This window comes from Neovison vison, chromosome 1 (assembly GCF_020171115.1).
Source record: "Neovison vison isolate M4711 chromosome 1, ASM_NN_V1, whole genome shotgun sequence".
NCBI lineage: Eukaryota > Metazoa > Chordata > Mammalia > Carnivora > Mustelidae > Neogale > Neogale vison.
The window spans coordinates 126435559-126448887 of NC_058091.1; the positions used below are offsets into that span (position 1 = coordinate 126435559).

At 39.3% G+C, this 13329-nt stretch overlaps 1 protein-coding gene across 1 annotated transcript in view; it reads left to right on the plus strand.

Annotated features, from left to right (window-relative positions):
* The window catches only part of RIPK1 (receptor interacting serine/threonine kinase 1), a 39369-nt gene extending 29204 nt beyond the window's left edge, over positions 1-10165 (plus strand). Inside the window, exons 8-11 of the mRNA XM_044258016.1 lie at positions 3273-3369; positions 4454-5017; positions 6135-6278; positions 8081-10165. Of these exons, the coding sequence (XP_044113951.1) occupies positions 3273-3369; positions 4454-5017; positions 6135-6278; positions 8081-8367 (1092 nt within the window). The 3' untranslated portion in view covers positions 8368-10165. The remainder of the gene's footprint in view (positions 1-3272; positions 3370-4453; positions 5018-6134; positions 6279-8080) is intronic.
* The last annotated feature ends 3164 nt before the right edge of the window (positions 10166-13329 follow it).

Consider the following 13329-nt stretch of genomic DNA (forward strand, 5'->3'; position numbering starts at 1 on the left):
ATAGACAAATTGGAGATTTTAATACAGATTTCTTACTGATAGAACAAATGGACAAAAAAAATTAGTAAGGATATAGAAAATTTGAAGAACATGATTAACATTTGACTGAATGGAAATAAATAAAATGCTGCATTTAATAACTGCAGAATGCTTACTTTTAAAGGCTTTTCAGGAACATACAGAACATACTTTACAATTGACCATGGCTTGGGAAATAAAACAATTATCAACCAATTTAAAAGGATTGTAATCATGGGGCATCTGGGTGACTCAGTGGGTTAAAGTCTCTGCCTTCGGCTCAGGTCATGATCTCAGGGTCCTGGGATCGAGCTCCACATTGGGCTCTCTGCTCAGCAGGGAGCCTGCTTTCTCCCCTCTCTCTGCCTGCCTCTCTGCCTACTTGTGATCTCTGTCTGTCAAATAAATAAATAAAATCTTTAAAAAATAAATAAATAAAAGATGGTAATCATATAAAGAATTTTCTCTGATTCTATTTTAGTTATGCTCTGATTTAGTTATTTAGTTATGCTCCGATTTTATTTTAGTTATCTTAAAATTAGAAAATCTCATGTGATTAGAAGTTAAGAAATATATTTTTAAAATATTTTATTTATTTATTTGTCAGAGAGAGAGAGAGCGCACAAGGACGCAGAGTGGCAGGAAGAGGCAGAGAGAGAAGCAGGCTCCCTGCTGAGCTAAGAGCCCTGTGTGGGACTTGATCCCAGGACCCCGGGATCATGACCTGAGCAGAAGGCAGTGGCTTAACTGACTGAGCCACCCAGATGTCCCAAGAAATATATTTTTAAATACCCTGTGGATCAAAAAGGAAATCACAATAGAACTTAGAAAAATTTAAAACTGAAGACTAACAAAAACACTACATATTAAAACAAAATGAAAATATGACTAAGAAAAAAACTTAAAAGAAATACCAAAATGTTAATTTTGTGCTTGAAATGGAGGCAGTAAATATAGGTTTCTTTTTAAATATAATTCTGTATCTTTTCTATATTTTCAATAATGGATAGTACCACTTTTATAGCAAAAAAGAATTTCTTTACTTTTTTTTTTTTTTAAAGATTTTATTTATTTATTTGAGAGAGACAGTGAGAGAGAGCATGAACGAGGAGAAGGTCAGAGAGCGAAGCAGACTCCCCATGGAGCTGGGAGCCTGATGTGGGACTCGATCCCGGGACTCCAGGATCACGCCCTGAGCCGAAGGCAGTCGTCCAACCAACTGCGCCACCCAGGCGTCCCTACTTTTTTTTTTTAAGATTTTATTTATTTATTTGGGAGACAGACAGTGAGAAAGAGCATGAGAGGGGAGAAGGTCAGAGGGAGAAGTAGACTTCCCATGGGGCTGGGAGCCCAATGCAGGACTCAATCCCAGGACTCTGGGATCATGACCTGAGCCTAACTGAGCCACCCAGGCACCCTCTTTTTCTACTTTTTTATATTTTGGTAAAATATATGTAGCATAAAACTTGCTATCTTACCCATTTTTTTCTTTTCTTTTTAAACGATTTATTTATTTATTTTAGAGAAGATATGTGTGCACATGATGGGGGAGGGCAGAAGGAGAGGGAGAGAGTCTTAAGCTGACTGGGTGCTGACAGGAGAGACTGACACAGGGCTCGATCTCATGCACGGAGATCACGACCTGAACTGAAACCAAGAGTCAGTCGCTTAAAAGACCACACCACCCAGGCACCCACCATCGTACCCATTTTTAAGTGTACAATTCAGTAGCATTAAGTACACTCACAATCTTGTACAAACACTGCTAGTATCCATTTTTAAAAATCCCAAACAGAAACTCAATTCCCATAAAATAAGGGTTTCCAGCCCCTGGGAATGTTTAATTCCAGTTTCTGTCTATGAATTTGCCTCTTCTAGGTACCTTACAGACATGGGGATCAAACAATATTTGTATTTTTGTATTTACCCTATTTCACCAAGCATAATGTTTTCAAGGTTCATCCATTTTGTAGCCTGTGTTAGAGCTTCAGTTCTTTTTAAGACTGAATAATTCTACATTTTATGTGTTTACCACAGTTTGGTTATTGATTCAGCTGTGATGGATAATGAGTTGTTTCCACCTTTTATCTGTGAATAATGCTGCTAGGAAACATTGGTGTACAATTTTTTTTGAGCTCTTCCCTTCAATTGTTTTGGGTATATACATAAGAGCAGATTGCTACATTGTGTGATAATACTATGTTTAACCATCAAATTGATTTCTGTAATGGCCCTGCCATTTTACATCCCACCTGCAATGCACCAGGTTCCAATTTCTCTACATTCTCAAAAAGACTGTACATTCTCTGGGTTTTGTCTTGTTTTTTTTTTTTTTTTTAAATAATAGCCATTCTAATGAGTGTGAAGTCATATATATCTTACATGGTGGTTTTGATGAGTATTTTCCTAATGACTCATGGTGTTGATTTTTTTTTCATGTGCCATTTGTATATCTTCTTTAGAGAAATGTTTAGTCAAATCCTTTGGTCATTTTTGAATTGAGTTGTTTATGTTTTATTGTTGAATTGCACGAATTCTTTATATAATCTGGATATTCATCCCTTATCAGAGATATATGATTTCAAATATTTTTCCTCCTATTCTGTGGGTTATCTTTTCGCTCTCTTGATAGTGTCCTTTGATGCACAGAGGTTTTAATTTTGATGTAGTCGCATTTATTTATTTTTATTTTGTTGCCGATGTTTTTGGTGTCCTATCTGAGAAATTATTGTCAAATTGAAAGACATAAATCTTTTCGCCTATGTTTTCTCCTAATGTTTATATGGTTTGAGCACTTAAGCTTCAGTCTTTGGTCCATGTGAGTTAATTTTTGTATGTATTAAGGATAAGGGTCCAGCTTCATTCTTTTAGGTGTGGATATCCTGTGTTCCGCCATGCATGGTCTTGGCACCCTTGTTGAAAATCAGTGGGCTATGCAACGGTTTATTTCTGGGTTCTCTATTATCTTCCATTGGTCTCTGCCTGTCCTTAGACCAATACCACACTTTTTCGATAACTGTAGTCTTATAGTAAGTTTTGAAATCAGGAAGTTTGAACCCTCCAAATTTGTTCTTCTTTTTAAGCTTGTTTTGGATATTTGGGGGAAAAAAGTTTAGTTTTTAAAAAAGCTTTATTCCTTGTAAGAGCTATATGAAATCTCTACCATTTGAAAAGATTCATTTTTCTTATAATAATTTTCTGGAACTATTTTCTACTATTTATACTAAAGTATACATTTATGCTGTTAATTACAGAAACAGTATCCAGACCCAGACCAGAATTCATTTGTGAAGAGAATGCATTCTCTCCAGATTGACTGTACAGCAATACCTCCAAGCAGGTCAAATTCAGGTAACATCCAGTTGGTTGGACGACTGCCTTCGGCTCAGGTTATGATCCTGGAGTCCTGGGATCGAGTCCCGCATCGGGCTCCCAGCTCCATGGGGAGCCTGCTTCTCTCTCTGACCTTCTCCTCGTTCATGCTCTCTCTCACTGTTTCTCTCTCAAATAAATAAATAAAATCTTTAAAAAAGAAAAAAGTTTTTTTTTAATGTTTTTAAAAAAGAAAAAAGAAAAGAAAGTAATATATTCACTTGCTTGTTCATGCATTCACTCTCTTCTAGAAAATACTCTTCATGACTATAAAGAAACAGAAGAAGCTATAAAACTTAGGCCCTGCCTTAAAGGAATTTATAATATATTTGGGAGTGAACATACATATATTTGAAATACTAAATAACAGTGTATTCACCAAAATCACAAAGCATCCTGAACCTAAGAGGCCTAATGTACCTGATAGGGAGAAAGCGACGGCTCAGGAACAAGAGGGGACATGTGTCCTTGAGGTCCTTGAGGTCAGGGATAATAGATCCAGAGAACAAGCAGAGAAGTTGATCTCAGATTCAAGGAGGGATACTTTTTTCATTATAACAAAAGGAAAAACAGAGTATAAGATATTGAAACCACTTATTAGCTATCTGTTCTAAGGCAAATTAACCTCTTGTAAACCCTGTCCATCAAATCATGATAATAATTGCTCCTACTCTTACAGGGCTTTTAAAGAATAAAAGAACCCATGGGAAGTACTAAACATCAAGCTGCTCCTGTTCTCATTTTGTAGCCCTGCATCACACCAAGGAGACAGCCACCGTCTCTGCTACAAAACAAGTCCCTTTCTTCCTTGGTCATTCCCATGACACTCAACGTTTCTGTTGCCTGTTAAAATTTCTCCAGTACTCTTTAACTACCATGCAGGGACTTCTACAAATCACCTATATAGCTTATAGGAAGAGGACCATCAAGTAAATGCTTTTTTATTTGTTGTCAAAGGTTTCAGTATTTTATTTTGAGATACAGATGTGTGATGGTGCTCAGCTTTTATTTTACTTCTTGTTGCCTTATGAAACTCTTTCCAATGTTGATCATTTCTTTTCAGCCCCAGAACAGCCCAGCTCACTGCACAGTTCCCAGGGACTTGGGATAGGTCCCGTGGAGGAGTCCTGGTTTGCTCCCGCCCTAGAGAACCAGCAGGAGGAGAATCAGCTCAGCTTGCAGAGTAAACTCCAGGAGGAAGCCAACTACCATCTTCATGGCAGCCGCATGGACAGGCAGACAAAACCACTCAGACAGAATGTGGTTTATAATAGAGAGGAGGAAAGGAGACGAAGGGTCTCCCATGACCCTTTTGCACAGCCAAAACCTTATGAGAATGTTCAGAATCCGGGAGTAGGCCTTCCTTACTCTAGTACAACCAGTCCTGGTAATGCACTACACCAACCAACAGGGCCAACCAGCCAACCCCAAGTACTGTACTGGAACAATGGATTGTTCGGTCCATTCTCTTTTGGAACAAGACCACAGGATCTGGGAGCAGCAAGTTCAAGAGCTTGGTATGGGCCAAATCCAAGCCATATGCCAAGTGTGCATAAAACTCCAGTGCCTGAGACCAACCTACTGGGAAACACACCCACCCTTTCATTCAGCTCCTTCCCATCAAGAGGTAAACAGTTTTTTAGCTACACCATTTTTTTTTAATGTTTCTGAAAATAAAGCTCTCTTATAGACTGTAAGTTGACAAGGGTGAGTTGCTTGTGGCCTTCAGCTACCAGATGCAGTATGCAACCATGGATAGTCTCCATCAGATCACTTGGCCTCAGTTTGGGTGGGATTCATTGGAGCTGCCCACAAGTGTTGGGTTACAAGTCCTTGTAACCAGTAGGTATCTTCTTCTATAATCTGCATCACAATGGTCCCATTATACCCAGTCTCTGATGGAAGTGAAGGTCACTGCTTGAGTTCTTTTACTTGCTTGCTGTTTTCTGAAGGTTAAGAAAGAAGTCTTGAATATTTTAATTCTTATCTTATAGAACTCAAAGACCACCATTTGTGATGAAAGCAAAATGTTGGGCTACCGTCCCCACCATTTATCTCCAGAGCTCTTTTCATCTTCCCAAACTGAGACTCTGTACTCATCAGACACTAACTCCCCATTCCCCTCCCTCTAGCCCCTGGTAGCCACCATTCTACTTTGCATCTTTATGAATTTGACTACTCTGGGGTACGTCATGTAAGTGGAATCATACAGTCTTTGTCCTCTTGTGACTGGCTTATTTCACTGAGCACAGTGTCCTAAAGGTTCATCCATGTTGTAACATGCGTCAGAATATCCTTCCTTTTGAAGGCTGAATAATATTCCATTGTCAGTATATAACACATTTTGTTTATCTGTTCCTCTTTTCCTCTGTTGATGGACACTGGTGACTTCCACTTTCTGGCTCTTGTGAATAATGCTGCGATAGATATGAGTGTATAAATTTTTGAGGAACCTCCATACTGTTTACCACATCAATTTGTATTCCCACCAGCAGCACACAGGGATTCCAGTTCATCCACGTGCTTGTTACTTTGTTTGTTTGTTTTGTTTTGTTTTTTTAGTAGTTGTCCTGATGGATGTGAGGTTGGTTCAGCTACATTTTAAAGAAGAAAATTTCAAAGGTTGGCATAGGATAAAGAATTTAATATGCGTCTGGAGTAAAGCTCTGCCCTTTTACCATGTTGTATTTATTTCTCTTGCTTTCAATCTAGCTATATTTACCTGTGTGTTTCACTCCTTTCAGATGAGACTGTGAAATGTTCCATACGCAACAGTGCTGGCATTCAGATTGGAGACCATAATTACATGGAGATTAGTGGAATGAGTTCAGTGCCACTGGACATGAACTTTAAAGAAGAGCCAGCTGCTAAGTACCACGATATCTTTGGTAAGATTTCCTTTAAGGACCTGTTGTCTAGCAGCCTTGAACTTTCTTACTTGTTTAGAGGGATATTGTGGAATCCTGAAATTTCCCTGATTATTCTCCCTGAAAGTTGCCCCATGTTTTCTCTATAACATGTCTCTGAAATTTCTGTATAATTCCTTTGTGATTTATTTATGTTTATTATAGGGGATAATTACAATATCTAATTAACTGATTTGTTATGAAAATTAAATGAGTCAATATGTATAAGGAGCTTAGAACACTGCCTGGCACGTAGTAAGGTCTATGAAAGTGTTGAACCCATCACCATCATCATCACCATCATCATCAGGATGGACCTGGGAGAGGCAGCTCCCTCCGATCTCATCAAAAGGGATTCTGACAAGATAGAAGACTATGCCCTCAACAGCACCCCTGTAATAAAAACAAGAGAGGTTTCTCTTAGAGGGTTCCACTATGTAACTTACATGTAATTTATGTAACTATGTAACTTATATGTAAGTCTTATAGGGTTCCACTCATAACATTAATCCCAAAACACAACGGTGGGGGTGGGAGGGGGGAGGAACACAGGCATGAGGCCAAAACAACAGGATTTAAGAACCCAGCCTTAAGATTAACCCCAGGATTGGTAAAATGTTTCTATCATATATACTGGATAGTAAATATTTTAGGTTTCACGGGCTTTGAGGTCTCTGTTGCAACTACTCAGCTGACATTGTAGTGAACAGCAGTCACAGACGATAAGTGCATATGTACATGGCTGTGTTCTAATACAAATTTATTTACAAAAACAGGCAGCAGGCCAGATTTGGCCCACAGGCCATCGTTTACCAATCCCCAGCCTAATCCAATTGAAGACTAGGCCTCCTTAGAGAGGAAGTTCCTAAGTTTTCAGGTGACGCAGGTTCCTTTGAGAATCTGATGAAACCAGGGTCCCTCTCCCAGAGAAGTATTGACAAAACTTGGCAAATATCTTGGGAGATTTTTGGACTGCTGCCATCCAGTGGTGGTAACAGAAGCTGCATTGTGGGGTGCTAAGAAAAGAATGGGAGTTGGTGGTGGGGGAGGAAAGCAGGAATGAAATGCCTTTTTCCTTATATTTGGTTATTGGGGTGGCATGAGGATCGAGGAAAATGTGTGTGGTGGTGGTTTTATACTTTAGTTTCTTTTTGTTATTTTTATGAAGGCCTAAGGAGAAGGGACCAGTAGAAAGCGAGGGTATGGCTGTAGGAGAAGAGAAGATAACGCTTAGGGTAGAGGAGAGAAGAGTCCCAAAACAGACCTTGAAAAGTAGATACCTCATTCCTTAAAAGACAAGGGAAGGCACCGTAATTGAATGAGTTCACCCTTGATGGTCTTGGCTTCCCTAAGAGGAAAGTGAATTGTTGGGTGCAGGGGATCGGGAGTTGGATGACCTTGATTCTGGCCAGATATAGGTAGACAATACGAAAAGGAACAAAAATGGTGTTTTTCCCTCTTCACATCAGGAAGGTCTGATATTAACGGGGCCACTGGATAAGGTTGTATAGAACAGCTTCATAGCCAAGCTGGGCTTTCATTCCCAAAGCCATCGGCTCTGGCTCAGAGAGGAATCTGCTAGGAGGAAGAGGTTCTCTATTGTCTTCACATAAACACTCCAAATGGGCTTCCAGACACATAAAGTATCACCTCATGGGTCAACAACTCATAATTAAGAAGTTATCTTTTTTTACTGTCTCCAGATACTCTTTATGTGGGTTTTTGAAACTAGAATGTTCAAATGGATTATAGTCTGATACTTTCTTCTCTTTTCTGTTTGGCAGAAAATATCACTAGTCTGACTGACAAACATCTGGACCCAGTCAGGGAAAATCTGGGAAAGCAATGGAAAAACTGTGCCCGTAAGCTGGGCTTCACTGAACCTCAGATTGATGAAATTGACCATGACTATGAGCGAGATGGACTAAAAGAAAAGGTTTACCAGATGCTCCAAAAGTGGCAGATGAGGGAAGGCAATAAGGGGGCCACAGTGGGAAAGCTGGCCTATGCGCTCCACCAGTGTTCAAGAATAGACCTCCTGAACTATTTGGTACATATCAGCCAGAGCTAACTCCTGGAAGGGTTATGGCAGCATGAGGTCATCTCCTCGCCAGTAAGTAACCCACTGAAAGTGTGCTGCCTCCGATCCTGCAGAATTCTTTCCTCACTGATATAGGTTCTCTGCATGAAAATCTCCTGCATTCCATAGCTGGAGAATGGGAAAGAAATCTACAGCAAACAGCTTACTAACCAGGAAGACCTATTAATGGCTAAGGCCCAATCCAGAAAGAAGCCTAATTGGGTTTTGAAAGAGAGAGAGAGATGTTTGAGAAAGATAATTTTCTTTCAGTTCATTCCATAACCTTCAACAACACCATTCATTTACTTTCCTGGAGTTTTGTTCCAGCCAGAAAAAAAAAAAATTCAGGGGACACAAACAAAGTCAACCTTCTTATTTTATGCACTCTTTTCCATATAGACTCCTGTTATAACCAAAGTATGGTGAAATTGTGGGTTTTTTTTTTGTTTTGTTTTGTTTGTTTGTTTGTTTTTGTATTCTAGCCACAGTTCATTCCAAAACTATAAGATCTTTTAACTTCAGTATCAAATGTTGTGTCAGGTAGTATAGGCTTCAAGAATTACATGTAGTCTCCACTCCATAAATTAACTGAAGGGATTTTCAGTACTAAAACAGAAAAAAAATAATAGAGAACAAAAATATCAGAATTTTCCAGTGGCTGTTGCAAGGAATTGCTACTAATTGTGGTGACTACATCAATTCTTAATGAAGTGTTTAAGTTCTTTCCTAGCATTCTGATACTTTCCCAACTTGTGTGCCCTGCGAAAGGAGCATGTATGTATTGATCTCTTCATACCTGGTTGTGACTGGAGCCTCAGGGCTGATCACTGTCGAGCAGCTTCCTCAGATGACCCCAGGATACTGTAGAAATATTTTCATTTTTTTCTGTGAGCACCTGTGATGTTTAAAAAAAAGGGGGGGGGGTGCTTCAAAGCCTGATCATTGTGCCCCTAACACTCAACCTTTCAAAGCCCACTCGATACTCAGACCCTCAGACCGGAAGACTAGAAGACTGAAGGCAAGCAAACCATTCAGTATCATTGCCTGCCCGTGGCTAAACAGAAAGGGTGTGTCATTGTGCTCAGCCCTTCCAGGAAGGAGGGAGTGATGAATGCAGTATGGTGACTCGGGATATCCAAATAGATTCTACGGTCTGGTGGGATGATAACAATTTTATGGTTCTGATTCTAAAATCCCGCTAGCCCCAACTGACAAACACAAAGACACACACACACACACACACACACACACACCCCTACACTTGAAGTGGGACTACAAAACAGAATTTCTTAACTTTGCACTATTGGCATCTTGGGCCAGATAATTCTTTGTTGTGGGGGCTGTCCCGAGCACTGTAGGATCCAGATGTCTGAAAGTGTCCTCTACCCACTAGAAGCCAATAGTGCCGTTCTTCCCTCCTCCTGTCCCTGGTTGGGACAAGCCAAAATGTCTCGAGACATTGGAATGCTCCTTGGAAACGCCCAGTTGCCCCAGCTGAGAACAGCACCTCTACAAAGTAATGAAGCTCAGTTATCCATACATATCCAGACCCACTACTTTGTTGCCACATAGCATTAGGTCATGTAGACCAAAACAAAAATTGGATGGAGAGAGTCCCAGGCTTTGTTAGAGAGGAGTGGTGGGTGGATGACTGCTTTTCCACGTGTATCCTTGTACCTCTGTCCTAAGTGTCTAAATTCTCTAAATTCCAAAGCGATTGGATGATCAAGTTTAGAGGCAAAAATGGTATTTTTAATGGACTTTTAAAAATAAAATTTTGTACCTCAAATACTGAAATGATGTGTTTGTATAAATGAAACCATTTGGGCTTCTTCACCTAGGTTGGCATTTCCTATATGTATTCTCCGTTTCGCCCTCCTCTGTTAGCAGGCAAGAGGAAGCTGATAGTAAAAAGAGAAGTTTCTGGACAGCTTTTTGGATCTCAGGATGAAATCACACTGCCTTGAGAGCCTGCAGCCCCACTGTCTTTCAAACACAGTTCGGAAGTCTTTCCTTTAGGCCCCACTGTCTTAAAACTGGGCTGAAAAGAGCCAAATTTGTATCTGAAGAGTTTCAATACAAGAAAATCAGTTGGGCAGAAAATTAAGTGAGATGACACAGACTAAAAAATGAGAAAGAAGACTATCCATACTTGGCTTCAGAAAAGATACTCACACCCTAAGGTTTCTACTGGTAAATAACGCTCATTCCCAACTCTTACAGTCTTGTGCAGTCAGTGGATTTTCCACTTGGCTATGCTTACAATATGTGTTTGGGGTCCATCATATGACATTAGATCTTCCAGAATAGTTCTTTCTTTCTCAGAAAAGTGTTTACTTTTTATTTTTTAATTTAAATATTTTTATAATTTTAAATTTTAAATAATTTTTAAATTTTAAATATTTTTTTAATTTTAAATATTTTTAAATATATTTTTTATTTATTTGACAGAAAGAGAACTAGCAAGAGCAGGAACACAAACAGGGAGTGGGAGAGAGAGAAGCAGGCTTCCCATCAAGCAGGGAGCCCGATGTGGGGCTCCATCCCAGGACCCTGGGATCATAACCTGAGCTGAAGGCAGATGCTTGGACTGAGCCACCAAGGCGCCCCCAGAAAATGTTTTAAATCATATTTCGATGTACATTTTAATGTGTCTTATTTATAAAGGTTTTTCTCTTACAATAATATAAATAAAAGTAGGTGTTTACTAAGATAAATGATATGCCAGTTGCAGATAGAAATGGGCTGTGTCAGCAGCAGTCTGTGACCCTACAATGGAAGACAAGCTCAACCTGACTTTATGTAAAAACTTCCTTGCCAGGAATGTACAATGGTAGATGATATTGTTAATATTGGTTTCTCGCCATACAAGCGTAACCATGTCAACAAGATTATTTTAGTCACATCTGTTCTTGTTGGATTAAAAAAAAAATCTACTAACTGCCAAAACTGAATTTAATACATCACAGTTTAAATTTCAAGTTTATTTTAACCCACTAGGTTTTAGTGTTTTAAGAGTAAGAAGTGAAAGATTAATGATTTTTACCCATTGCAGTCAGGCAGGGTTAATGTGCAATTTCACTGCAAGGCACTTAAGTCAAGAAAACAACAACAAAAGAACAAATCAAAGCAAAACTAGTTGTCTATTTGGTCAAGATTTTAGAAGTATCTGATCACAAAGAAATAATCATTGAAGTCCTAATGTTATTCCAGTGAGTTCCATAACATAACAATCCAAGTACAGGTTGTGGAGCCAAGCAGGCTTAAAATCTCCTCTGCTACTCTTTTGCTGGGTACAGAGGGCCTGCTTCCTAACCTCTCTTAGCCTCAATTTTCTCTTCTAGAAATAGAGCAATAAAGTTGATGTGAGGACCAAAATAATGCATCATAAGGTGCCGGCACAAAGTTATTTTTAAAACTATATGATAGTGGGGTGCCTGGGTGGCTCAGTGGGTTAAAGCCTCTGCCTTCGGCTTAGGTCATGATCCTGGGGTTTGGGGATCGAGCCCTTCATCGGACTCTGCTCAGTGGGGAGCCTGCTTCCTCCTCTCTCTCTGCCTATCTCTCTGCCTACTTGTGATCTCTGTCTGTCAAATAAATAAATAAAATCTTAAAAAAAAAACCTGTACAACAGTGTTATGCATAAAGGACTAGTTCTCAAGTATGCACTTAAAAATCAACTGTGACACCAATAACCTAAAGCCTCACAGTGCTACCATTTTTGCTTCTCGGTAGGGTAACATGTTAAAATTGTATGATTGTTTTTACTCTCATGATCTCTGACCAGAAATCCCAAATCAACATCTCAGGAAAAAATAAGGAATTGTTGACCCACCAAAGGTTTCTGAAAGTCAGATGATAGTAGTCAGCTGAAATTATTTCTCTTTCCTTCTATGCGGGAAATTGATGTGACACATTAATGTTGAGAGAATAGTTTTGTATAATCCATTTGTAGGCCAGGCTTGCCTTTATTGCTCAAGAAACTCAAATGGCCAGTGAGGATACTGCTATTACAACAGCGGGGTCTTGTGGAGGATAAAGAATGCAATATGCAAGGAAGCTGTTGCTATCCTGAATAATTGGAGCCAAGGATAAACAGTGATGGTGAAACTGCCAGTTATTTCCAGTTTTTTCTGCACTGAATTGTGAATGCAGGCAATGTTTTATAACCTTTAGAAAGCTTGAATTAGATGATCTGAAGAAGAAAAACACTTTGTGATAAAATACTAATAAAATTTACCATCTTAAGTGGATAGTTAAGTGGCATTAAGTATACTCACATCATCTTGCTACTACCACCACTTCCATTTCCAGAACGCCTCTCATCTTACAAAACTGAAACTCTGCACCCATTAGACACCAACTCCCCATTCTCCCTTCCCCACCAGCCCTTGGCAAGCCACCTTTCTACTTTGTCTCTCTGAATTTGCCTACTCCAGTTACCTCATACACATGAAATCATACAGTATTTGTCCTTTTATGACTGGCGTATTCACTTAGCATCATGTCTCAATGTTCATCCCTATTATGGCGTATGTCAGAATTTCCAACCATTTTAAAGAACAGTATTCCATTTTATATATATACACACATTTATACCTTCATCCCTCCATTGACATTTGGGTTGCCTTCTGCCTTTTCGCTGTTGTGAATAACGCTATGACCATGGGTGTATAAATATCTTTGAGACACTGTTTTCAATTCTTGAGGGTATATAACCAGAAGTGGAATTCCTGGATCTTATGGCAGTTCTGGGTATAATTTTTTGAGGACCCACCATACTGCTTTCCATTGCCACTGCACCATTTTACATGGTGCACAGTGTTCCAATTTCTCCACATCATCGCCAATACTTATTATTTTCTGGATTTTCTTCTTCTTCTTCTTCTTCTTCTTCTTGTAATAGCTACACCAATGGGTGTGAGATGAAGAAAAATTTTCTGAAGGAAAATT